Here is a 27,719-nt window from a genome sequence, read left to right as displayed (position 1 = left end):
ATGGGCGCCGCCGTGTCCGCCGCGCTGGCCCGCCTCGGCCTCCCCGCGCAGCCCCGGCCGGCCTGGCTGGGGGTGGCCGCGCTGAGCCTCGCGGCGGGGGCGCTGGGGGCGGTCGCCTGGCGCCGCGCAGGGCCCCGGCGGCGCCGACGGCTGCAGCAGGTGGGCACCGTGGCGTGGCTCAGCATCTACCCCATCAAGTCCTGCAAGGGGGTGCGGGTGAGCGCGGCGGAGTGCACGGCCCTGGGGCTGCGCTGCGGCCACCTGCGGGACAGGTACGCGGAGCCCCGGCCGGGGGAGCGCGCAGCGGGTGCACGAGCAGGCTGGGCGATGGAGAAAGGCGGACTTGCAGCGAGTTAGGGGCGTACGTGCTCTCCCGGACAAACAGAAAGGGCCTTGTGTTGGGGAAACGCGTCCATATTCATGTGAGAAGGACTCCCCATCACGTGTGCTGGCGCGGTCCCGAGCAAACTCGGCTGGAGGTCGGGCTTTGCAGGGTCAGACATGGCGGTGGGGAACGCCTCCTGGGCGGAGAATTTGGTATTAGACCAAGCAAAGTTCACTCGGAAAGAAACCGGCCAAGAAGATAGAGGTCTGCCGCCTGAATTTCCTAGGCCATGTTCCTCTGGTCTTTGGCTGGAAATTCGTGTTCATTCTGATTCAGCTTCGGCAAAGTTAGGAGGGCAAGCCCCATTCTCTCTGCCTGAGAGGGGGCTCCTGGGACCGGCAGGGGCCCTGAGTTATCTCCAAGGTTCCTGCCAGCTGTGAAGTTTGTGATTCATTCTACAGACTAATAGAACAGAAGGCTGTTAGCAGTAGATCGGAGCAAATGCGAGACCAGCACCCTGGGTCAGGGCCTTGGTGGCCTGGCCTTCCCACTTCTGGCAGCCAGGCCTGGGAGTGGTGAGCAGGGAGAGGAGGGAGCAGGTACCAGGCTGGGAGGTAATGTTTGCCATTAAGATATATGGGATGCTGAGACAGGAGAATCGCAGGTTCGAGGGCAGCCTCAGCAGTAATGAGACGTTCATCAACCTAATGAGACCTTAAATAAAAATAAAATAAAATAAAATAAAATAGGGGCCGGGCGTAGTGGTGCACGCTTGTAATCCCCGTGCTTGGGAGGCGGATACAGGAGGGTCGCGCAGGTTCTAAGCCAGCCTCGCTGGTTTAAGAGACCCTGTTTCCAAATAAAAATATAAAATACGTCTGGGAGTGTAGCCTGGAGGTAGAAGGGCTTCCAGGAACCCCAGTACCACCAAAATAAATAAATAAATAAATACAATAAAATAGGGCTGGGCGTGTGACAGCGGAAGTAGGACACCCCCGAGTTCAAACCCCAGTACCTCAAAAAAAGATAAAACTAAGTAATCAAAAAGAAGATTGAAAGCAAAGACAGTTTTATTCCAGCACAGAATAGATTTACATACTGGGCAAGAGGCTCCGGGAGACTGGACCAGAGTTCTCCTGAAGGAAAGTGGGCTTGGGTGCCTGTCAAGTCCAACAGTTGGAAACTGACCCAGATAAAGGTGGTAAATTCAGTAAGTCTGTCGCAGTGTCCAGGTCAAGAGGCAGAACTGGTCTCAGGCATTTCTAATCCCCTGCAGTGCATCGCTGGATCCTGGAAACCGTTGTCTTTGGAGAATTAAGTTTCCATCGTGATGTCAGTATGCCAGTCTATCCCCGTCAGCAGATCGCTGCGGCTCAGAAGAGAACTTTTGCTCTCTCCTTCATCACTCTGCTGCTACATTGATTTTGACGTTATCAAAGGGAATAGTCATGTGACCCCTTCTGGGGGCAGAGTTGTCCTCTGAAAAGCACTGGCAAAGCCTCTACTTCTCTAGGCCCTGTACACAGCAACACATGGAAGTTTTATTCTTAGGCCGGGTGTGGTGGCACACACCTGTCATTTTAGCCCTCGGGAAGCTGAGACAGGAGGATCGCAGATTCGAGGACTGTCTCAGCAGCTTAGTGAGACCCTGTTTCAAAGAAAAAGAGGCTGGGGGGATAGATCAGTGGTAGAGTGCCTCTGTGTTAAATCCCTAGTACCCCTCTCCCAAAAGAATAAAAAGAAGAAATTCCATCCCAAAAGAATAAAAAGAAGAAATTCCATTCTCAGGCTGAAGATGCTTTTTACTCTGGTTGGCTTGGTTTAACGGTGGGCCTATGAGGGAAGGGAGTGGGGGGAATTGCACATTCTCCTTCAGGCAGCCCTCTGGGCCATCTATTGCCTGTGTTCACACTGGGGCACCTGTATGTACTGTTTTATGAATACTACTATCCACTTAAAGAAATATGGAATCCCACTGTATTGAGAACTTAAGCTCATCTTAAGTGTGTATGCAGACCACATAACGCAAGGGGACTCCCTGCTCCCATCTAAGATTTCAAATCTGGGAGTGATTTTTTTATTTTTATTTTTATTGGTGGTTCTGGGGGTGGAACCCAGGGGCTTTCTACCTCCAGACTATATTCCCAGACCTATTTTATATTTTATTTGGAAACAGGGTCTCACTAAGTTGCTGAGAGCCTCACTAAGTAATTGAAGCTGGCTTCAAACCTGTGCGATCCTCCTGTCTCATCCTCCCAAGTACTGGGATTACAAGCGTGCTCCACCACGCCTGGCTGGGAGTGCTTTAGAACTACTGTGTTGGCACACACCGGCACGATGCCACGTACTTGTAATCCCAGTACTTGGGAGGTTACGACAGGAGGGTCACAGGTTTGAGGACAGCCTCAGCAAGTAGTGAGACTCATCAACTTAGTGAGACACTGTTTCAAAATAAAAATGAAATAGGACTGGGAGTGTAGCTCAGAGGTAGAATGCCCCTGAGTTCAATCCCTAGTGACACCCCCACACACACACACACACAAATACGCACACAAATAAATAAATCTTATTTAAGCATGATAGACTAGAAAGCTTGCTTATTTCTGGAAGGACTTCGGGCCCCGTGGTACTGAACATGATCTAACAGATGAGAAAAGCGGAGTCTCAACGCAGCTCCAGAGAAGATGGACATGTGCTACTTTCTTTCTCACTTGAAAGACTGGGCTTATTCCTAGATTTCCAGTTCTTGTCTGTTTCCTTTGATCATCAGAATAACTGTTTGTTCCTTTCCTGCTTATTGTCACTGCTTTGCGGTAATTATTATTACCATGGAAAGAGCATGTCTCCTTTGCCCTTTCTTTTCTGCATTGTAATATAAGTGGAATGTGTCAACTTTCTCTTGTTTTGAACAATAAATTCTTGAGATGAGATGGTGTGATGTCCCGGGTGGGGAGCAAGCCAATGAAATGAAAAAAAATTTTTTTGTTTTGTAGCTCTGGGGGCATCCTACCTCTGAGCTACACCATCAGCTCTATTTTATCTTTATTTTGAAACAGGATCTTGTTAGGTGGATGAAAGTCTCACTGCTTTCTGAGGCTGGCCTCAAACCTGTGGTCCTCCTGTCTCAGCCTCCCAAGTACTGGAATTAGAGGTATGTACCACCATGTCTGGCTTGAATATCAATGATTCTTTGATAAATAAAGTCTAGGTAAGACCAGGTCTTAAAGACTATCAACTTTTTTTTTTTCACATGAGAAAACTGAGGCTCAAAGAGATGAAATAACTTTGTCCAAGGTTTCCTGATCTTTAGTGCAATCCCACACTGGTGACACATAAAAAGCAATAATGGTATACTCACACAGACATAAGTTCAGATCTCTTCTGCTCGTACTGGGCTTACGATCTTTGGTGAGATGCTTATCCTTTCTGATCCCGTTGCCTTATCTGCAGGATGGGGATAATATCTATCCCAGGAGATTATGAGGCTTAAGTCAGCTCATCTATAGGACAGGATTTAGCTCAGTGTCCATACGTACAAATCAATGAATAAATTGTCATTTCAGCCAGGCATGGTGGTGCAACCTTAGTGAGACTCTATTTTATTTTATTTTATTATTAATTTTTTTGGTGGTACTGGGGTTCCTGGAAGCCTTTCTACCTCCGGGCTACACTCCCAGACCTATTATATATATATTTTTATTTGGAAACAGGGTCTCTTAAGACAGAGAGGCTGGCTTCGAACCAGCATGATCGCGATCCTCCTGTCTCCGCCTCCCAAGCACGGGGATTACAAGCGTGCGCCACCTCGCCCGGCGACCCTATTTTATTTTATTTTTTGTTTTTTATTTTTGCGGCTCTGGGGATGAACCCAGAGGTATTTGACCTCCGAGCTGCATGCCCTGCCCAATTTTTTATTCTTTATTTTGAAACAGGGTCTCACTGAGTTGCGGAGGGCCTCGCTAAGTAGCTGAGGCTGTCCGCGAACCGCAATCCTCCGGTCTCAGCCTCCCAAATGCTGGGATTGCAAGCGTTCACCATCACACCCAGCTTGAGACCCTATTTTAAACTAAAAAATAAACAGGGCTGGAGGTGTAGCTTGGAGGTAGAATGCATCTGAGTTCAATCCCAAGAGGCACACACACATAAAAAAGAGTAATTGATATTCAAAAGCCAACTTGCCAGAGAGAACTCTGCTCAGTGGCCACTGTTCTTTGAATCTGAGAATACAAAAACGCAAGTGCAAATATTTCTAGAATGGAGGGAAGGGCCTCCTCAACTCATTTTCAGCCTGAACCTGTGTCTGTGAAACTGTTAGAAGCAGCAGGGATTTTCCTTAGTGCCCTGTGCCTTAAATTGCTAGAACTATTTTGTTCAAAGCTCTTAGCATATTTGTGCTTGACCTTGGCAGAGTACCCAGAGCTTCGGGGGTTTGAAGTCCACCCACAGAATGCTGGCACTGGTTGTTTGTCGTAGGCGTGGAGGGCATGCATGGCCGCCTTCCCTAGCCCTGTAAATCTCTGTTCTCTTCTGCAGCCGCTATGGCTTCACCACGTACATCTCCATTCCTGCCTCCCTCCACTTTCAGGCTCAGTCCTTCCTGTTTCCCAAGCCAGTTTATAACTCAAGAAGCTGTTGGTGCTTTAGGATACTGCTGTTCTTTGGGGGGAACTGAGCTCTGGGCTCCCACACTGATCTCTCTACCACATACTCACGTTTTACCTGTAAAGTCAAGGGACTTTTAGTATTACTTTTAGTATTACTAAAAGTAAAAACTTTTAGTATTGCCAATGAGGTTGGAATAACTTGGTTATGAAAAATCTATGCTGCCGACTGACCCTTTCTTTCCAATCTGGCTGCACAGAGCTGGTTATTCATTCACTGGGCATCATTTGTGTACAGGTGATGAAAGATACATTAGCCAAGTTGGCAGGGTGATAAGTTGTTTTGGGAAAGTTCCAGAGGGCAACCTTTTACCTTTGTTGTTTTGTCCTGTTCCAACATTGAACGCCCTGCATGTTGACGTTTGCCTTTATCAATTGCAGTGATAGCCTCTAGCTATCACCTCCCACTCTTAACCCCAGCAATTAATTCCTGTGTTATACCACGGGCTGGAGCTAAGCATGGGCAGTGAGCCACCGGGAGGAGTTGGTGTTGGTTTTACATGGGAGAGATGGAGGTGGGCTGTCAGGAATGCTGTGCAAACAGAGTGCCCTTCCTGTCTGCACCTGTCTGGGGTGTGCAGATCTGAGAGGGAGTCTTGTCTGGGGATGAGGCAAGTTGGAAGTCGGGGTGTAGGCTTTGGTGATGTTAACCAAGGCAGCATGTCTTAGTCCATTCTCTGTTGTGAAAACTGAAAACAACATATCTGAGACTGAGTAATTTATAAGTAATAGAGGCTTATTTAGCATGTGGTTGGGAAGTTTAAGGGTACAGCACTGGCATCTGGTGGGAGATTCTTGCTGCATCCTGCATGGCAGAGGAGATCATGCACAGGCCAGGGAGAGAGTGAGAGAGAAAGAGACAGAGAGAGACACAGAGACTACTTTTATAATGGTCACTCCCTTGATAGCCCATTCATCTGTCCAGTTACTTTCTACAGGTTCCACCTCCAAATGCCACTAACATGTGAATTAAATTTGGGAATTAGGTTTCCAACACATGAAATTGGAGGGGGGCACATTCAAACCATATCACAGGTGATACCCAGATCTCTGCACCTAAGGATGAGGCTGGAAATGGAGGATGGGGCTCAGGCCAAAGGGGTAGTGAAATAGGCAGGAATTCCCTGAGTTACAGAATCCACTTCAAGACTGAACAGGTCAGAGAACCCCAAGAACCAAAAAAATGTCCAGAAAGGAAAAGTTGGCTCCTCAGATCTTGGGAAGAGGGCAGCCAAGATAATTCCTAGTATGCCTTTGCATAGTCATACCCTCCCACCATGACACAAGCCAGCTGGAGCGGCACAGGCTGCCACTGTTGTCTGACAGCTTCGTTGCAGGGAGGGACAATTTAGCCAGAACCTGGAAGGACTGTGCAGAGAGGAGATTCCCAATGTGAGACTGGCTGCTGGAGCGGGGAAAGAGCAGACTGAGCCCCCTGTGCACTGACGTAATGCCCTTAAAGGGTATGAATCAGCTTCTTGTCACTGCTAACAAAATACCTGACAAGAACAGCTTAGGGGAGGGAAGGTCTATTTGGCTTGCGGTTTCAGAGGTTTGGTCCATGGTTGGCTGGCTTCAGGGTAAAAACATGCTGGCTGGGCACATGTGGCAGAGGAAAGCCGCTTGCTCAGCTCAAGGCAGCTGGGAAAGATAGAGGGGGGTGGAAGGGGCCAGGGACTCCAAGGCCATGCCCCCAGTGACTTCCTTCCTCCATGCGTGCCCTGCCTGTCTGTTGTCACCACCCAGTAATAAATTATTAATCTTCCAAATGGATTAGGCCACTGAGGAGGTGACAGCCCTCACAGTCCAGTGAGTTCAGTCTAACATGGGTTTCAAGGGTGATGTTCCATATGCAAACCCTAACACAGGGTTAGTTCAGACAGTCTCCTCTAGCTGAGTCATATTTTGGAGTGCTCCCTGGGAGGAGCTGTGCCTCAATCCAGAGGGGCTGTCCTTCTGTCCAGCTCACACCTGGAAAGCCTCTGACTCTCATTGCCCACAGAGTCCATCAGGCATGTCCCTTGACTGCAGATTAGACATTCTAAAATAGCGATATTGAGCTGGGTGTGGTGGTGCGCGCTGGTATTCCCAGCATTTGGGAGGCTGAGACAGGAGGATTGCGGTTTGAGGACAGCTTCAGCTACTTGGTGAGGCCCTTTGCAACTCAGTGAGACCCTGTTTCAAAATAAATAATAAAAAAATACAGCGAGAGCCAGGCGTGGTGGCGCACACTTATAATTCCTGCGCTTGGGAGGCTGAGACAGGAGGATTGCGCAGGTTCGAAGCCAGCCTCAGCTACTTAGTGAGGCTCTCAGCAACTTAGACCCTGTTTCCAAATAAAGTATAAAATAGGTCTGGGAGTATAGCCCGGAGGTAGAAAGCCTCTGGGTTCCACCCCCAATACCACCAAAAATAAATAAATAAATAATAAATATTAAAAAATAAAATGTATATATAAAAAAAGACTTTAAAAAATACAGTGAGACCCTGTTTCAAAATAAAAAATAAAAAATAGGGCTGGGGGTGTAGCTCAGAGGTTGAATGCCCCTGGGTTTCATCCCCAGTACCACACCCACAATAATAAATAAATAAATAAATAAATAAAATGGTGATATTGAAACTTATTTTCCATAGGGGTGGTCATTGTGGGGTTCAACACAATTTTTTTTTGTACTAGAGATTAAACCAGGGGCATTTTATATCAGAGCTACGCCACCAGACCTATTTTATTTTTTTGTGTTTTTTTGCAGTCCTGGGGATGGAACCCAGGGGCATTGTACCTCCGAGCTACACCCCCAGCCCTATTTTTTATTCTGTATTTTGAAATAGGGTCTCACTGAGTTGCAAAGGGCCTCAATAAGTAGTAGCTGAGGCTGTCTGCAAACCATGATCCTCCTGTCTCTGTCTCCCAAATGCTGGGATTACAAGCGCGCACCACCATGCCCAGCTTCCTATTTTAGTTTTTTATTTATTTATTATTATTTATTTACTTATTTTGGTGGTACTGGGGTTCCTGGAAACCCTTCTACCTCTGGGCTACACTCCCAGACCTATTTTTATACTTTTTAAAATTTGGAAACAGGGTCTCTTAAGCCAGCATGGCTGGCTTCAAACCTGCGCAATCTTCCTGTCTCTGCCTCCCAAGCGCGGGGATTACAAGTGTGCGCCACCACGCCCGGCGCCCTATTTTAGTTTTTTAAACAAGGTCTCACTAAATTGCTGCATCTGGTCACACACCTGCAATCCTACCATCTCAGCCTCCCAAGTACTAGGATTACAGGCGCATGCCACCTTGCCTGGCTCAACCCAAATCTGTGATATGCTGTACCTAAACATGTAACTGACCCTGGCTGCTCACTCTATGGAAACATCAGGTTTGAAACCAAGCTCAGCACGGTGAGCTCCATCGGGGTGAGTGATGTCCTAATCAACACAGGACTTCCATGCCTGTGTGTTTGCTATGTCAAATGTGTGCAGAAAGAGGGAAGGATGCTCAGCCAGTGTCCTGACCTAGGGCCTGTATGCTGCTGCAGGACAGACACAATGGAGGGCGCTTGGATTCTCCTGGAGGCAGCAACATTTCAAGACCTGTGTCTTGGGTTCCCGTGCACTCAGGCCAGTAGTTTTGGCCTATCTCATCTTGTAACTCTACAGAAAGATTTAGATGATGTTTTGCTTATCTCAGGAGCTCTGAAAGATTTTGAATGGCCTAAGTTTCTGACCAAAGCAGATTCACCAAATAAGCCAAAGATCTTGGAGACAATTTTTAGACCCAGAGAATTTGACCATACTGGGATAATTTGCTCACTGGCGCACGCCTTTAATCCAAGTGCTTGGGAAATGGAGACTGGTGGATCACAGGTTTGAAGCCAGCCTCAGCAATTTAGTGAGACCCTCAGCAACTTAGTGAGACCCTGTTTCCCAAATAAATAGGGCTGGGGATGTAGCTTGAAGGTAGAATACTCCTGGGTTCAGTCCTCAGTACCAAAAAACACCAAAGGGAAAACAAAACAAAACAAAACCTGAACAAGAAGATGAATTTTGGTTGAAAATCCTCTACCCCTTGAGCTTTAATAAGTAGATTGTCTTCAGTTCAAAGGATTTAGGTTCTCCAACAGCTTCACTGCTTTAAAAGTTTGAGGAAAAGCTTGGGAGTGCTGGTACATGCCTTTCATCCTGGTACTTGGGAGGCTGAGACTGGAGGTTGAGGCTCGCTTTAGCAACTTAGTGAGACCCGTAGTAATTTAGTTTCAAATAAAAACTAGGCCCTATTTTAAAATAAAAAAATTAAAATAAAAAGGGTTGGGGATTAGTTCAGAGGTAGAATGTCCTTGGGTTCAGTCCCTAGTAACAAAACCAACCAACCAACCAACTAAAGGTAAAGGAAGCCCTTCCGAGGATGGAGGGATTTTCTGAGTGTGCCCTCGTTGTTCTCTGCAGGTTTTGGCTGCTGATTAAGGAAGACGGACACATGGTGACCGCCCGGCAGGAGCCTCGCCTCGAGCTGGTCTCCATCACCTCTGAGAATGACTGCCTGACCCTGAGTGCTCCCGGCATGGACCAGCTGGTTCTGCCGCACAAGCAGCCTTCCACACACAAGCTCCATGACTGCAGGTGTCCTGCCTGGGGCATCCAGGGAACTGGAGACACCTGAGCCCTCGAGGCTCCTGCGTGCGCTTGCTTCATTTTAGCGTAGATGACGACATTGCGAAAGGGAACCAGAGAAGCGCAGTGTGGGTTGGGTTCGGGCCGTGGTCAGGTGCAAGTGGGCGCTGCAGAGTGTTTTCTTTGGGTACCCATGACTGGCTTAATCAGGTATGGCAAGAAATGCACAGATACAGGAATGATGATCATGATGGAAAAGATCGCTTGCGGAAACCAGAGGCACAGGCTGCCTCCGGGGCCACCTGGGAAACGCCAGCTTGGTCAGGAGGCAGAAGGAGCAATGGGTCAATGCAGTCGAGAGCTTGTAATGTGTTTGCTGCAGGAAAGGGAAAAGCAAGGCAGGCTCGGCAGGCCTAGGACCCATGTCAATTTGAATAATTTCAGCAGATTCTGGCCCACGAGGTGGTTCCTAGTTGTGCTGGTACCTGCCCCAGGGGCAGTAGGGCAGGGGAGTAGTGGCCCTGTAGGGAAGAATTCAAAACAAGAAGTGGCCAGATGCTTCCGGGTGATTACACTACTCCTCCAGGAATCAGCTGGCCCTGGGAGGGGCGATTCCGTTGCCATCTGCAAGGACCCTGATGTCAAAGCATCAAAAATATAGAGACTAAGCCAGGAGTGGTGGCGCACCCTTGTAACCCCAGCATTCGGGAGGCTGACACAGGAGGATGGCGGTTCGCGGACAGCCCCAGCTACTTAGTGAGGCCCTCTGCAACTCAGTGAGACCCTGTTTCAAGATAAAGAATAAGCCGGGCGTGGTGGCGCACGCTTGTAATCCCCGCACTTGGGAGGCTGAGACAGGAGGATTGCATAGGTTCAAAGCCAGCCTCAGCTACTTAGTGAGGTTCTCAGCAACTTAGTGAGACCTTGTTTCCAAATAAAATAGAAAATAGATCTGGGAGTATAGCCCAGAGGTAGAAATCCTCTGAGTTCCACCCCCAGTACCACTAAAAAAAAAAAAAAAAAAAAAAAAAAAAAAAAAAAAAAAAAAGAGAGAGAGACCAGATGAACATGGACGCTCATCTGTAATCCAATATTTGGAAGGCTGAGGCAGGAGGATCCCAAGTTTGAGGCTTCCACCTGATAACAAGATCCTGTTTCAAAATAAAAAGGTCTAGGGTAGTAGCTCAGGATAAAATGCCCCCAGGATCCAACTCCCATTACCAATCAACCAGCCAACAAATAAAGAAAAAACTCAAAGTAAAAACAACTTAAAATTTTACTTTTTATGTTTAGCAATTATCAAAATGTATAACATACCCGTGTTGCTGTAATGAATTACATGCAAATAAAAATTATATTAATTCTAAAATAATTTCTTCCCATTTGCCTTAAGAAACAGAAAATTTGGATATAAGGAGGTATATTAAGTGATCACTAGCTATAAAATATATTGGGATAAAATTATGTAAGAAAAGCTGAATGTACATTTTTGTTCAAGAATAGAAAGAAATAGCTGGGCATGGTGGCACACACTTGTAATCCCAGCATTTGGGAGACTGAGACAGGAGGACTGTGGTTCGTGGACAGCCTCAGCTACTTAGTGAGGCCATCTGCAACTTAGCAAGACCTTGTTTAAAAATTAAAAAATAGGGCTGGGGGTGTAGCTTGGAGGTAGAATGCCCCTGAGTTCCATCCTCAGTACTACAAAAATAATAATAATAAAAAGAAATAATATAAAAACTTACACCATTACAGAAGAGCTTACTCATGGGATTATTACTATTATTATTATTATTATTATTATTATTATTATTATTTTATACTTTTTGCTAGTGGGGATGGAACCCGGGGCCATTCTGCCCTCCTCTGCTGCTGCCCAGCTTTGGCCTAGGGTCTACTCAGATGCCCTCTTGAGACAGGCAGGTCCCAGTGGTCCAGCTGTGTCTTCAACACCATCATGTAGTGCTTTGACATAGGTAACTGGTATCCTCTCATGACCCTTCCAGGCTCTTCGGCCTTGACATTAAAGGCAGAGACTGTGGCGATGAGGTGGCTCAATGGTTCACCAGCTTCTTGAAAACAGAAGCGTACAGGTTGGTTCAGTTCGAAACAAGCATGAAGGGAAGAGCATCCAAGAAAATCTTCCCTTTTGTACAGAACTACCAGGTGAGCTTAGAGTTTCCTTTCACACTTTCCTGCCACCCTTCCATGCCCAGCCTCCTCTCCGCCCACAGAGCCTGACAGGACCCCAGTTAGGAAAACATGGCCGTAGCCCCCTGGGTGGTCCTGAGGGTGCAAGCTGGCAGACACACTGGGATGCAGAGGAGAGTGGAACCAGGGCGTCAGCGGTGGCTTTGCCGGGGAGCCTGGAGGACTGAATATGGGCGATGTGGAGGGAGAGCCCAGGGTCACTTCTGAGTGGATGGAGACTCAGAAGAAAACTGTTCAGGGAGGCAGAAGTGAGGAATTTGCTTGGAACTAAACCCAGAGTTCTGATCTGGCAGGGGCAGGCTTTCTCCAGGCCCTACCTTTTCGGTCTGTGTGGTGGGGCTGCTTGAGGATGTTCTGAGGAGGACCGTCCTCTGCAGTGAGTCCCGGTTTAAAATACAGTGGTGACATTTGGGAGGCTGAGACAGGAGGATCGCTGTTCACGGATTGCCTCAGTGAGGCCCTATGCAACTCATTGAGACCCTGTTTCAAAATAAAGAATAAAACCTGGGCGTGGTGGTGCACGCTTGTAATCTCAGCATTTGGGAGGCTGAGACTGGAAGATCGTGGTTTGCAGACAGCCTCAGCTACTTAGCGAGGCTCTTTGCAACTCAGTGAGACCCTGTTTCAAAATATAGAATAAAAAATAGGGCAGCCGGGCGTGGTGGTGCACGCTTGTAATCCTCATGCTTGGGAGGCGGAGACAGAAGGATCGTGCAGGTTTGAAGCCAGCTGTGCTGGCTTAAGAGACCCTGTTTCCAAATAAAAATATAAAAATAGGTCTGGGAATGCAACCCGAAGGGTTTCCAGGAACCCCAGTACCACCAAAAAAAAAAAAAAAAAAATAGGGCAGTGGGTGTAGCTCAGAGGTCGAATGCCTCTGGGTTCCATCCCCAGACCCACAAAATAAAAAAATAAAAAAATAAAAAATAGGGCAGTGGGTGTAGCTCAGAGGTCGAATGCCTCTGGGTTCCATCCCCAGACCCACAAAATAAATAAAAAAATAAAAAAGAATAAAAAATAGAGGCTGGGGGTGTGGCTTGGAGGTCGAATCCTGCTGGGTTCTATTCCCAGACCTGCAAAAAAAAAAAAAAAAAGGAAGAAAAAAGAAAAAAAAAAAATGCAGTGCTGCCCCTGAACTACAAGTTCCTTGAGGGCGAGGTTTTTAATTTGTTCACTGGTTTCCCCACCTGGACCAGTGCTAGGGGCCCATGGGTACTCAGGGGATGCATCTCCAGTGAATGGGTGTTGCTGAAGAAATTCCTACCGGAGTGTAGCTGATTGGCAGCAGCTGTTTCTCTCTGATGAGGTGGTGGGAAGGGCTGCCAGGGGTAGGGCTAAGGAATAAGGGCAAGGGCACCCCGCAGGTGACATCGGAGGAGCTGCTGCCGCCGCACGCAGGAAGCAGCCCTGGCGGGTCTCTGAGCCCGCAGTGGCCTCTCCCTCCCCAACACCCCTCCCCTTTTCTGCACAGAGGTGGTTGTGCCCCTGGGTTTTGCTTAGCCCTGGGTTGCTCTAAGCCATTTCATGGGGTGTGGGAGCCTGATCGTGCTGCGCTCTTAGCACAGGTGGCCTATCCAGACTGCAGCCCGCTGCTGATCATCTCAGACGCCTCCCTGGCAGATCTGAATACCAGGCTGAAGAAGAAAGTGACCATGGAGCACTTCAGGCCAAATATCGTGGTGACAGGCTGTGGGGCTTTTGAGGAGGTAAGTGGCCAGCTCACTGCGCAAGCTCGCACGCGCTGAGGAATCTATCTGCATATATATATATATATATTATGTATATATTACATTTGATTATATATTCCTGTTATGGACTCTAGCGGAGGATGCTGCTTGCTCTGTAGTCCCACCACAAAGGTCGTTGCTGTGGGCAACTCCCTGAAAATTATTCCGTGGTTCCTACCCTGGAAGGTCGGTGCTCACGGCAGCTTCCTGTCTTACATGACAGTGACACAAACCCTGATAGAATAATTTTAAGAGAATAATTGGGGGGTCTGGGAGGAGATAGCGATGACAAACCCTCCTGGCCTCCTGTAGCCAGGGCCCTTCTTATATAATGGTTCAAACAGAGCAAATGGGAAGAAGATCTCAAGACCAGGGAGTGGCAATCACGAGTCAAAACCAGGGAGTGGTGATCACAGGCTGAGACCTGAGAGTTTCAAGGTAAACATTTCTGGGAGAATAGAAGGTCATCAAAATCTACCTTACAGTCCCTTCCCTTCCAAAGAAGCTTGTGGACAATGTCCACTTAGCATGTACTGTGTACATGGTTAAGTGATTTGAAACGGTGACCTTAGCACGTGGGCTAAGATGGCCCCCAACAAGTTACAATTTATAATTACATGTCATAAACTTGTATGTTATATATACTATATTTAAGTTTTTTTTATAGGTGTTCCACATCTGGGCAATGGGACAAAATGGGTTAAACTTTGGGGAGTTTTTTTTTTTTATTATTGGTGCCATCTCCTCAGTGGCCTTGTGGGGGTGCTGCTTGACCTTTAGCCCTCTGGATCCAGATAATTGAAGACTTCAGATTGTAGGAAGTCCAAGAGTGGAATATATAATCAGAGCTCAGGGATGGCTAAAGGAAAATATAAAGAGAAAAATTTAAAGAGAAAATATAAAAGATAAAGAGAACAGCCATTTCACCTTCTCTGCACCTCCCACCCCCGAGTGCCCTCATATTCCAGTTCCCGGTTCCACAGTGGAGGCCATGAGGATGCAGGAACTCCACCTGGGAGCAGTGTGCCCATGGCACTCCTTGCCATGACCCACGTTCCCTCCCAGAACAGCCACATGCTCTGCTGTGCAACCGGCAGCAGGAATTTCTATCCACTTCAAGGATACCTGTTGTGGCCTTAAAGCCAGAAGTGACCTTATGTCTACAGGATATCCACATCGCTGGGTGTTGCTTGGTCCTAAGAAGCAGGAGCAGCCAGTGTTAAGCATGAGGGGTGGGATGGGCTAAACTTTCTGAGTACCAGAAGCAACAACAAGTACCATTAATTGCTAGACCCTGAACTAATGAATCTCTTCACGTTATTGGATCCTCAAGATAACCTTGCGATGTCTGTGTTATTTTATAAGGAAATAGAGGCTCAGGAATGTTACGTAGTTTTGTCCAGCAGATAAGAGGTGGTACTGGCATTAGACTAGCTGGGCATGGTGGTACACACCTATGAACCCAGTACTTGGGAGGCTGGGACAGGAGGATCATAGGTACAAGGACAGCCTGGGCAATTTAGCAAGACCCTATTTAAAAAAAAAAAAGGGAACCACTCGGAGGTAGAATATTCCTGAGTTCAATTTTCAGTGCCAAAATAAATAAATAAATAAATAAATAAATAAATAAATAAATAAACTAAAGACTTGCAGCCCCAGCCTCTGGAGCTGGGGAACCGATTGTAGTGTAGTCTCTCAAGTACTTTCTAAGTTTGCTCCTGCAGATGAACACACTTCCTTTCATGCGAGTAGAATGTGCCCTTATTTGTTGATAAATGCCTCCTTTGGGATAAACCTTTGCATAGAATCTAATACAAGTCTTTATACATAGATAAGGATTATTTGATAATTATTACATTATTTGATAATTAAAAAAATCAATGTCTATAGATATACATTGTCTTTGTCTCTGAGTTTGTACAGTTCCTCTTTATGTTGTTAAATTTCTATTATTGGGTTAGGTAGTGGTGCTGGGGGTTGAACCTAGGGCCTTGTGCATGCACCACTGAACTATATTCCCAGCACTGTTAGTTTTTAAAAACCTGACCATCGAGCCGGGTAATCCCAGTACTTGGGAGGCTGAGGTGAGAGGTTAGTAGTTCGTGGCTTAGTGAGACCCTGTTTCAAAATAAAGAATGAAAAATAGGGCTGGGGATATAGCTCTGAGGTAGAATGCCCAGGTTCCATCCCCAGTACTGTAAAACAAACAAACAAACAAACAAACAAACAAACAAAACAACAACAACAACAGCAACAACAAAAGCCAAAACCAAAGACCTGACCATCTACTATGGATCAGGCCTGGTGTCTGGGAACGCACCTTCAGGATGTCCCACATGAGGGGCGTGTCAGGGACAGACAGCCCCATGCATAGTGCTTTCAGTGCTTGCTTACCAGGTGCCAGGCATGCTTAGCAGTAGAAATACCTAAATCTGCCTGGGGAAGGGAGGAGTGGGAGGAGCCAGAGCGAGGCACCCAGAGGCAGTGGGGTGCATTTGTTATTTGTGTGCACTGCAGTCTTGGCCAGGGAGGCTGGAGGGCCATTGTGGATAAAGGAAGAAGCCAGTTGGAAGAAAGCAGGAGAAGCCATGAGCAGCAGGGTCCCCGGGGAATTTCAGCATGATGGGAGCACTGGCGGACAGGAGAGGGCAGTGGAGACTGGTGGGGGCTGGCTGGAGGCTGTCACAATGCGGAACTTGGATCTTACTTACTTATTTATGTGGTGTTGGGGATGGGATCAGGGGTCTTTCTATCACTGAGCTGTACCCTCAGCCCTTTTTATTTTTTATTTTGAAGCTGTATCTTGCTAAGTTTCCCGGGCTGGTCTCAAACCTGCGATTCTTCTGTCTAATCCTCCCAAGTACGGAGATTATAGGGGTGTGCCATGGTGCCTGGCTAAGAACTTGGGTTTTTTAAACAGTGAATATCGAGTAGCTCATAATGATTCTGAACAAGGATGTTAGTCTGATTGGCACTTGTCCAACAAATACCTCACGAATGGCTGAGGAATGCCAAGCACAGTATCACTCTGCAACTCTCTAGAAGGTACATTGAAAGCCCAGGCAGATGTGCCAGTGCTGTGTTCCATCCCCAGGGCCCATTTTTCTAAAATATACATTAGGCCTTACCTGAAACCCACAGCAGCATGAAGACAAGGCCTGTGAGCTGGGTGTGGTGGCGCACGCTTGTAATCCCAGCATTTTGGAGGCTGAGACAGGAGGATCGCGGTTTGTGGACAGCCTCAGCTACTTAGTGAGGCTCTTTGCAACTCAGTGAGTCCCAGTTTCAAAGTAACAAATAAAAAATAGGCCTGGGAGTATGTCTCAGAGGTAGAATGCCCCAGGGTCCTATCCCCAGTACCACACACGAGAAAAAAAAAAAAAAAAAAAAAAGAAAATAAAATAAAAAAGAAAAAGATAAGGCCTGTGGTTCTTCATGAGCAGCACTCTGCCTGGGGAATCTCTTCTAGCAGTGCCTGGAGAGGCGCTGAGCTGGGTGGTCACTAAGTAAGATGGAGCTGGGGGCTGGGGGGGGGGGCAGAGGATGCTAGCAAGAGGCCCAGGGTACTCAGGCAGACAGCTCTCTTTCTTTCTCCTCAACAGTAAATCTAGATTAGTTGGGCATGGTGGTGCACGCCTGTAATACCAGTGTTTTGGAGGCTGAGACAGGAGGGTCGCAGGTTCCAAACCAGCCTCAGCAACTCAGTGAGACTCATATCAGTTTAGCAAGACCTTGTTTCCAAATAAAAAATAAAATAGGGCTGGGGGTGTAGCTCAGAGGTAAAATGCATTTGGATTCAATCCCCAGCACCACACTTTACAAAAAAAAAAAAAAAGAATCCAGATTGGATGAGACCTGAAGCTTCATCTATACAATCTGAGGGACAGTTTTAAGAAAAAAAAGTAACAAAAATAAAATTATGTGCAGGACCTGAAAGATCTGCTACAAATGAGGGTCTGAGGCTCAAGCCTCATTCATTTCCCAGTGGGCCTGTCATTTCTCCCAGTTCTGGTTTCCCATGCTGTCTAGTGGAATGTTTGTAAGAACAGAGTCATTAAAACAGTGTTAAGAACACAGGTTATGAAAGATTGGATTAGAAATTAGTTCATAATGCAATTTAAGGTACCATACAGAGAGTCTCATAATTCTATACTATGGAATTATGACTTATGTCATATCTTGCCAAATTTTTCTGAATGTGACTTTTGCTCATTTGCTGGGTTTGGGATTAACTAGCATTATTTTGTCACATTTTACTTTGTATTTATATAAAACACACTATCATATTTGGATTGTTGTGCTGGCGTAATGTAGATAAATAAATCAATAAATACTTTACAACAACAACAACAACAACAAAAGAAATTAGTCCACAAAGTAAAAGTTCTTCCATGGAATCCTAGTAGTTTTTCCACTATTTTCTGAGACATTTTCTTTTAGGGTGTATAATATTTCTTGACTTGTTTCGATGGAAGGCTAAACTGCTTTAGAATTAATTTTTACTTGAGCCTTTGAGCCAAGGATATAAAAGAAGATGTTCTCATCCCTGGCTTAAGAACTTTTGCTTTCCTATAACTTGTCAAATTTACCCTAAGGTTAATGGAACCCTAATCCTGTTCTTATGCAATCTGAATGGCAGAGTCTTGCTTGCAAGTCCTTATGTTGTTTTATTCCTGCATTGAAATGGACTTACGAAGACAGTAAGGCAGGACACTATTGTTCTGGAAAGTCCTCTGGCCATGCAGATAAAAAAAAAAATCCTTACTATAAAGTGCTGCTAATGTTGCTGATATATTATGTCTTAGTTTAGGAAGCCCTGTTAAGAGCCTAGTGCATTAACCTGTCTACTTGGTGCCATCACAAAACTATAACCCTTTCAGTTCTTTCAGTTAGCAGGACTCTGTGAAATATTAATGCAAAATGATAATGTACATAAATATTTAATAGGCTAACTAATAATAAAAAACAGCAAACCTGAGCATGGTGCAAAAATTCAGACTGTTATTATTTGCAGAATAAAGAGCAACAGGAGAATGTATTGTGTAACATTTACTCTTTGAGGCCCAAAGTATGTTGTGCTTTTTCCATGTAATTCAAAACATCAGGCAGAACAGCCACGAGCCAGTGTGCTGTGTTTGGGTTCTGGGAACTCAGAGTAATTAAATGTAAGGATAAAGAAGTCAACCAAAGCTTCTTACCTCTGTAACTACTGTTGCTTGCATGCGTGCCCGTGTGTGCTGGTGTGTGTGATGGGGCGGAGAATCAGTGCTACCTGAACTTTGCTCGCTGCCTTTCTGAGCCAGACTTGACATTTTTATGGGCTGGCCTGTTAATGTCAGTCCTTGCACTACATTGTGAAGGAACTGTGGAAAGACTAGCAGGACCTCTAGTATTGTCTCTCATACAGGAAGTGCTTCTAAAAAAACTGCTAGAGAAGGAGATTTGGAGCCAGGTGGTTGTGGTTTGAATTCCAGCCCACCACTCATCAGCATTGTGAACTGAATCTTTCCAGCCCTGTCTCTTCTAGCCGGTGAAATACAAAATTTTGTCAAATCATCATCATTACTGGACTTTTCATTCCCCAAGACCTGAGTTGGGACTAGTTAGGATTTTATTTGGGTGTTTTGTTTTGTTTTGTTTTTTTGCGGGTCTGGGAATGGAACCCAGGGGCATTAGACCTCTGAGCTATACCCCCTGCCCTATTTTTTTTATTTTTTTAAAAATTTTTATTGGTGCATTATATTCATACATCATATTGGGGTAAAAAACTTGTGTCCCCTGCCCTATTTTTATTCTTTATTTTGAAACAGGGTCTCACTAAATTGCAGAGGGCCTCACTAAGTAGCTGAGGCTGTCCGTGAACCTTGATCCTCCAGTCTCAGCCTACTGAATGCTGGGATTACAAGCATGCGCCACCATGCCTGATAAATTTTACCTTATTTATTATTATTTTTTTGATGGTACTGGGGGTGGAACCCAGAGGCTTTCTACCTCTGGGCTATATTCCCAGACCCATTTATATTTTATTTTGGAAACAGGGTCTCACTAAGTTGCTGAGAGCCTCATTAAGTAGCTGAGGCTGGCTTCGAACCTGTGTGATCCTCCTGTCCCAGCCTCCCAAGCGCAGGGATTACAAGCGTGCGCCACCATGCACGGCTTTAAATTTTACCATTTTAATTTACTGATATCTGCCAAACATCCTTTGCAACTCCTTCATTAGCAGGTTTTAGTGCTTTCTATTAGTTTCCAATATGATTCTGCAATTAACTAATTAATTCTACCTCAGAACTACACCGTCCCTCAGCTTTTTTAATTTTTTTTAAATTTATTTATTTATTTTTTATGGTACTGAGATTCCCGGAAACTCTTCTACCTCCAGGCTACACTCCCAGACCTATTTTATATTTTTATTTGGAAACAGGGTCTCTTAAGCCAGAGAGGCTGGCTTTAAATCAGCGCGATCCTCCTGTCTCCGCCTCCCAAGCGCGGAGATTACAAGCGTGCGCCACCACGCCCGGCGCTTTATTTTTAGTTTTGAAATGAGGGTTTCACTAAGTTGCTGAGGATCCTGCTAAATTGATGAGGCTGGCCTCGAACCTGCAATCCTCTTGTCTCATCCTTCCAGATACTGGGATTACAGGCAAGCGCCCCATGTCTGGCTTTATTCTAGGATCGTTCACTTAAGGATGTCCTTGCTGTTGGCACTTGGGTAGTTTCCCATTTTGTCTTATATAATCAATGCCTTGTAAAATGGTCTTCATCTACATTTCTAAAGTTATTTTTAGGAGACAGTAAATCAGCATTTTAAATGCTCTCTGTAAGCATTGCCAGGTTGCTTTCCAGAAACCTCATCCACATTCCAGTTTCCCCAGGCTGAACCCGAGGCACCCTTTCCCTTGTGCTCCGGCCGCACTGCGATAATCTTTTACAGATTATTACCTGTCATCTTGGCTAATTTGATGAGTGAAAAGCAGTGTTTGGCTTAAGTTGGTAAAGCTTAGTGTGTGGCATCCTGACTTAGTCTCGGAAGGAAATTTAGCCTTGCGATATGGAAGTTTTGCTTCAGTTGAGGCACTTATTTCCTGCAAGTTCATACCATCACCCAGGGCTCTGGAGCACTTATGTTTGCAGCCAACGTTTATCGAGGGCTCCTGGACGCTGAGCTGGGACGGTGTGGAGAGTTCGGAAATGGACTCATTGTGTCTGCCTGCCGCGGTGTAGGCACCCAGGGGAACCGAGGCGTCGGGGTGCTGACCCATCTGAGATAAGGTCACCACACTTCCTGGGCCAGGAGTCAGATGCCCTGAGGGCAGGGCATGCGTGTGGGTGCTGAGGACTTGTGAGGAGCGTGATCCGAGTGTAGGGAAAATGCCACTGGGCATTTGGAATAGTACATTAAGAAATATTCTGTGTGTGTGTGTGTGTGTGTGTGTGTGTGTGTGTGTGTGTGTGTTACTGAAGGTGGAACCCAGGGGCTTTCTACCTCCAGGCTATACTCCCAGACCTATTTTCTATTTTATTTGGAAACAGGGTCTCACTGAGTTGCTGAGAGCCTCATTAAGTAGCTGAGGCTGGCTTCGAACCCGTGCGATCCTCCTGTCTCAGCCTCCCAAACACGGGGATTAGAAGCGTGCGCCACCACGCCCGGCTAGCAATATTCATTTGTTTAGAAGAAAATAAACAGTTTTTAAAATTTGAGACAGTTTTTTTTATTTCACTATATGGTCCAATGGGAAGTATATATTTGGTCTTTGCCTCTGGTTGCTGGCACAGAACTTCTAAACCTTGGGAATTCCCAAGTGGGAGGGACAGATGGGCATCTTTTGTTGTCCATGAAAAGCCCTTTCAATCTTGCCTGAATCTCTGGTCAAGGCAGCTCTTCCGGGGCTGGGGAGTCACTAGACAGCTTCAGGATAGGGTTGTCTCACTGGAAACAGGATCTAAGTTGGCTGAGGCTGGCCTCCAATCTACAATCCTGTCTCAGCCTCCTTTCTCTCTCTGCACACACAGAGACACACACACACACACACACACACACACACCTCTCTCTACACACACAATGTATATTTTATAGAAAGATGTATGTATAGATATAAATATACATATTCTAATTGAGTATTTACAAAATGTGTATGAATTCATAGCTGATTCTTTGGATTGATTCCACGGAGCTGAGTTCATTATTTTACCCATTCTTTTTGGCTTTTTCTCTTACTTTTCTCTAATTTATTCCATCTTAAGGACTCCATAGTTTTATCTTTATATTCAGGCATCTCAGGCCAGAATTTTATCAGGCTGCTAACCAGCAGGAGGTACACTCTGCTTCTAGCATTTTTCTATTTGGAGAAAACCCTGCCATTTTGCTGGATAGTTTATTTCAGTAAGTCATATATACCTAGTAGAACATTTAATTTCATTACTTAACATTATTTAATCTCATTTTAAGCTATTTTAAATTTATTGATATTTTCTTTAAGAACTGAATTAATAATTACATTTAAATTTAAGTAGTTTAGTTTTTATATTTATTTTGCTCTGTTTTGGTTTTGGTCCTGGGGACTGAACCCAAGGGCCACTCTCAGCCTTATTTATTTGTTTGTTTGTTTGTTTATTTATTTATTTATTTATTTTTGGTACTGGGGATTGAACCCAGGGACATACCTCTTCCAAATGATGGAGAATTTAATATTATTTTACCTACCTCTGAGCTATATCCCCAGCCCTATTTTTTATTCTTTATTTTAAAACAGGGTCTCACTAAGTTGCAGAGGACCTCACTAAGTAGCTGAGGCTGGCCAGGAACTCCTGTTTCAGCTTCTCAAGTACTGGGATTGCAAACATGTGCCACCATGCCCGGCTTACTTATTTATTTTTTGAAACAGGGTCTCACTAGGTTGCTGAAGGTCTTGCTAAATTGCTGAGGCTGGCCTCAGATCTTCAATTCTCCTGTTTTGACCTTCCAAGTACTGAGATTACAGGTACCTGCCACTGTACCAGGCTTAATTTAGGTTTTTTTTTTTTTTTTTTTTTTTGGTACTGTGGATGGAACTCAGGGGCCTTCTACCTTTGGGCTACACTCCCAGACCTATTTTATATTTTATTTGGAAACAGGGTCTCTTAAGCCAACTGAGGTTGGCTTTGAACCTGCGCGGTCCTTCTGTCTCAGCCTCCCAAGCGTGGGGATTACAAGTGTGTGCCACCACACCCGGCTGTTTTTAGTTTTTGTTTTTTTTTGAACTGCAAATGTTTTATAGCAAAATCTGAGTGATGATCAAATTAGGTTGAGCGATGTTATTATACATGGTGATTAATGGTTTAGGAAGTAATTAGAGCTGGCATTTGGAAGTGCTGCAGACAGTTCTTCGTAAGCCAGACAAAGGGTTATTTTAAGCAGTCCTTGGGTTGTAGTAGCAGGAGGGCAAGTGACCTGAATCTATCTTATTGAGGTAGGAAAACTGAACTTTTCAGACTTTCCGTTTACTATCTAAGTCACAGTGCAGAATTTCCATGGACATTGGGGCTTTGGAATATTAAGTTCTCCATCATTTGGAAGAGGGCTATTGAACAGGTGCTTGGAGCGGTATTCCCGCAGCACTGGCTGTGGGTCCTGTTGCTTGGGTTCCTCGGGGCTTCAGCGCCCCCGTGTGGTGAAAGGTATTCGGCCTTTATAGTCACCCTGGGACCAGAGCAGGGTATCTCCCTTCACTTTCCTGCATAGGAGCTGTATTACTGGGTCATACCCAAACCGAGGTCACTGTCCGCCAGGAGGTTTGCTGCTGCTGTGGCTGGCTTGCAGTTTTGCTGTTCGAATACTACTTGTAACAAGTCTTGGCTGAGACATATGGCGTGCCCTCTATAAAGATTATAGAGTTCATCTGCCAATTGGTTATTTGAAATGTAGGGCTAATTTACACCAAGAAGCAGTTTAGTAAAGGATGGCTGGGAACTGAGGGCATCCACAGAGAGCTCGGTCCCTCGGACTGTAGCTATCGTGATAGAGGGTAAGAGAGTCTGAGTTTTGCAGACCCAGTTAGGCATTAAAACACCTTTTACGCATTAGCGAAGTCACCCTTACAGAGCTGGGGGTAGTGTGGCTCTGAAAGACACCTGAGCATGAGTGGTTATCAGTAGCAGGTTATAGAGTGGCGTTAATCCTGCCCCAGCTCTGCCCTGGCCCCTGCAGAAAGACTTCAGCCCCTCTTATGCTCCCAAGGGGAAGCAAAGGAGGTCGCAGGCGATCAGGGATAGGTTTCCTCATTTCCTGCCTCAGACTGACTTCTCACCAAATCTGTCAGACCTGGGTGGAGATCAGGAAACAGTTTCTCAAGGAACATTCTTTGCATCTAATTATAGATGATGCTGATTTAAGGAACCTGTAGAGATGATACTTTATCCCTGATGTTTCCTGCCTCTTCCCCTCCTCCCGCTGCCCCTGGAGACCAGGGCAACAGATTGACTTGTGAAGTTCACACTTTATTTTTATTATTATTATTATTTTGAAGTACTGGGGATGGAACCCAGGGGCATTCTACCTCCGAGCTATACCCTCAGCCCTATTTTTTATTCTTTATTTTGAAACAGGGTCTCGCTGAGTTACAAAGGGCATCACCAAGTAGCTGAGGCTGTCCACAAACTGCGATCCTCCAGTCTCAGCCTCCAGATTGCTAGGATTGCAATCGTGCGCCACCACGTCTGGCTAAGTTCACACTTTAAATTAGTAGGTCTCGCTAGGCATGGTGGTGCACTCTTGTAATCCCAGGGCTTTGGGAGGCTGAGACAGGAGGATCACACAGGTTTGAAGCCAGCCTCAGCTACTTAGTGAGGCTCTCAGCAACTCAGTGAGACCCTGTTTCCAAATAAAATAGAAAATAGGTCTGGGAGTATAGCCCGGAGGTAGAAAAGCCCCTGGGTTCCACCCCCCAGTACCCCCCCCCCACAAAATTAGTATGTCTCAGCAGAAATAGGCATGAGTGTCCTAAAGATGAAGGACCCAAGTGGCTCTCCAATTAGCAAGAGGAGCTATACCCTTATATGGCTTCAAATGCCCTTTCCTATATAGATGCATTTTATACACACACATACACACACACACACACACACACACACACACACACACACACTCAAAGGAGTTAAGAATATCCCACTGTAAAACATGCTGCTCTGGCATAAGGACTGTTTCGAGTTAAAGACCCTTGAAAAAAACAGCAGGTCCAAGAGGATCATGCTGACCTTCCTTCTGTTTCTCCAAAGCTAGAGGTGAAATTCCCATAAGAAAGATGCCCTCCCCACACCCAAGGGAATGGAGGTAATATTTTGTCTCTCTGTAATATAACTCATACAATTCCATGTATAGTTATGTGTATCTACATGTAATTATGTATACAGTTGGCCTTCCATATTTACAGATTTAACCAACTACAGATCAAAGACAGTATAAAAAATAAAAACACAACCAGAACTGTTTGGAAAAAGATTTATAACTGTATGGAATGTGCATACAATTTTTTTGTTTTGGTGGTACTGGGGTTCCTGGAAGCCCTTCTACCTCCGGGCTACACTCCCAGACCTATTTTTATACTTTTTTTTATTTGGAAACAGGGTCTCTTTAAGCCAGAGAGGCTGGCTTCGAACCTGCGCGATCCTCTTGTCTCCGCCTCCCAAGAGTGGGGATTACAAGCGTGCGCCACCATGCCTGGCATAGAATTTTTTCTTGTCATTTTAAAACAATATAACAATTTGCATAGCATTTGCATTATATTAAGCATTATAAGCAATCGAGAGATTATTTAAAGTATATGGGAAGAGCCAGGCATGGTGGTGCACACTTGTAATCCAGCCTTCGGGAAGCTGAGACAGGAGGATTGTGGTTCACAGACAGCCTCAGCTGTTTAGTGAGGCCCTTTGCAACTCAGTTAGATCCTGTTTCAAAAATAAAGAATAAAAAATAGGGCTGAGTGGTGTAGCTTGGAGGAAGAATGCCCCTGAGTTCCATCTCCAGTACCACAAGAAAAAAAAAGTATATGGGAAGGTATGCATAGATGATGAGAAAATATTAGGTCTTTTTATATAAAGGACTGGAGCATCTACCGATTTTAGTATCTGGTGGGGATATTGGAACCAATGCTCTTTGAATTGGCTCCAGTAATAATCAAGGGATTATTATATGTGTATGAGTATAGACTTAAAGACTAAGGAAGCCTTACTTCTAAAAGATACCTTTCCCATTTTTCCTAGGATTCCTGGGATGAGCTCCTCATTGGAGATGTAGAAATGAAGAAGGTGTTGGCTTGCCCCAGGTAAGGATTCTCGCTAGATTCTACCTGTGGGCATGGACTGTCCATTGATGATAGCCTAACCCTTGGTCATTGTGTGGCAGGTGCATTATGACCACGGTGGACCCAGACACAGGTGTCATAGACAGAAAGGAGCCACTGGAAACCCTAAAGAGGTAGGACACCAAAGTGTCCAGTACATTTTTAGTATTATCTGCACTCCATACTCCCTGAGGGTTATGAGGTCTGCCGTAGGTGTACGGGGTATACCTATCCCAAGCACTTCTCATTGGTTTGTGTCCACCAGTGAAGACTTGTTACTTCCTCCTCTTTTTCCCTCCTGGATGAGTCCTCTAGTGCTTTTGATAGATTTTTAATTGTAAGATAATTCATTTTGCAATTAATATTGTTTATATATATATATATTTCCAAATGAAAGCCTCAAATACTTAATTATGCTGATTGCAATTCAAATTTCTTTATTAGGATCAACAATAAAGAATATGAGAATAGAAATTAAATTACAAAATTTATTAGAAAAAGTGGAATGGGGTGAGTTATCAGAGTTTATATATCTAGGTGCTTATTTTATCCCAGGATTATTACTCTTTTTTTTTTTTTTTAAAGAAGTTTGGCTGGCTTTAGTTCTCAACATAGACTGTGTGTTTTTTTTATTTTAATTTTAATTTTTTGCTACCAGGGATTGAACCAAGGGGCATTCCATCTGAGCTACATCCTCAGCCCTATATTTCTTTCTGTTTTTTTCTTTCTTTCTTTCTTTTTTTTTTTTTTTTTTGTGGAACTGGGGATGGAATCCAGGAGCATTCTACATCCGAGCTACACCCCCAGCCCAGCCCTATTTTTTATTCTTTATTTTGAAACGAGGCCTTACTAAGTTGCAGAGAGCCTCACTAAATAGCTGAGGCTTGCTGTGAACCTGAGATTTGTCTCAGCCTCCCAAGTACTGGGATTACAAGCATGCACTACCATGCCTGGCTATTCTTTGCTTTTTTTTCTTTTCTTTTTTCTTTTTCCTTTTTTTTTTTTTTTTTTTTTTTTGCGGTACTGGGGATGGAACCCACGGGCATTGTACCGCTGAGCTACACTCTCAGCCCTATTTTTTAGTCTTTTTATTTTTGAAACAGAGTCTCACTGAGTTACAAAGGGCATTGCTAAGAGGCTGTCTGCGAACTGTGATCCTCTGGTCTCCGCCTCCCGAATGCTGGGATTACAAGCATGTGCCACCACGCCTGACTTATTCTTTGCTTTTTAAGAGCCAGTGGAGTTAATTTTCTTTTCTTCAGACAGGCCTTTGGGGGGAAAAGGTAACTTCAGCGATAGTCTGGAGCCACTGCCATCTGCATCTCTGTCCTGATTTTTGTTTACCAACAAACCACAGCTTTGAGCTTCTGAACCTGGAGGGGAGTGGGAAGCAGAGCGCTTAGATGCATGAATTCACAGAAGGCTTAGCCTTCTAGGCAGCTCTGTTCTGAGCTCTCACTAGATTGAGTTGTGAAGTTGAAAGTACCTGTGTAAGCAAAGTATTTATATTATACTTACACATATACAAAGGATTTTTTTTGGCTTTAAACTGAAGTCATGAGAAAATTAATTAGATACTCAGGTTACTTCTAGAAAAATGAGGACTACTCGTAGCTTAATTATTCACAAACTTCTCTGTCAACATTTCAGAAAAGATTTTGCTATTGACTATGGATGACCTGGGACTAAAAACTAACTCTGCAGAAGTCACTTGGGATGCTTCATTTGATGAACTTTTGCTTCTTTCAGCTACCGCCTGTGTGATCCATCCGAGAGGCACATATACAAGTCATCCCCACTTTTTGGGATTTATTATTCAGTGGAAAAAATTGGAAGCCTGAGAGTTGGTGACCCTGTGTATCAGATGGTAGAGTAA

General features: G+C 45.1%; 1 protein-coding gene across 1 annotated transcript; it reads left to right on the top strand.

Moving 5' to 3' along the window:
- MTARC2 (mitochondrial amidoxime reducing component 2) lies at positions 1-27,719 on the top strand (the record flags this gene model as incomplete). Its single annotated transcript, XM_080699383.1, has 7 exons — positions 1-272; positions 9,427-9,600; positions 11,598-11,757; positions 13,368-13,508; positions 25,764-25,825; positions 25,906-25,977; positions 27,593-27,719. The coding sequence occupies 7 exons, from the start codon at positions 1-3 to the stop codon at positions 27,717-27,719; spliced, it is 1,008 nt and encodes a 335-aa protein (XP_080555509.1).

Source organism: Muscardinus avellanarius (genome assembly GCF_963383645.1).
Source record: "Muscardinus avellanarius genome assembly, chromosome: 7".
Taxonomy (NCBI): domain Eukaryota; kingdom Metazoa; phylum Chordata; class Mammalia; order Rodentia; family Gliridae; genus Muscardinus; species Muscardinus avellanarius.
The sequence above is the reverse complement of the archived record's forward strand: the minus strand, read 5'-3'. Positions and strand labels throughout refer to the sequence as shown.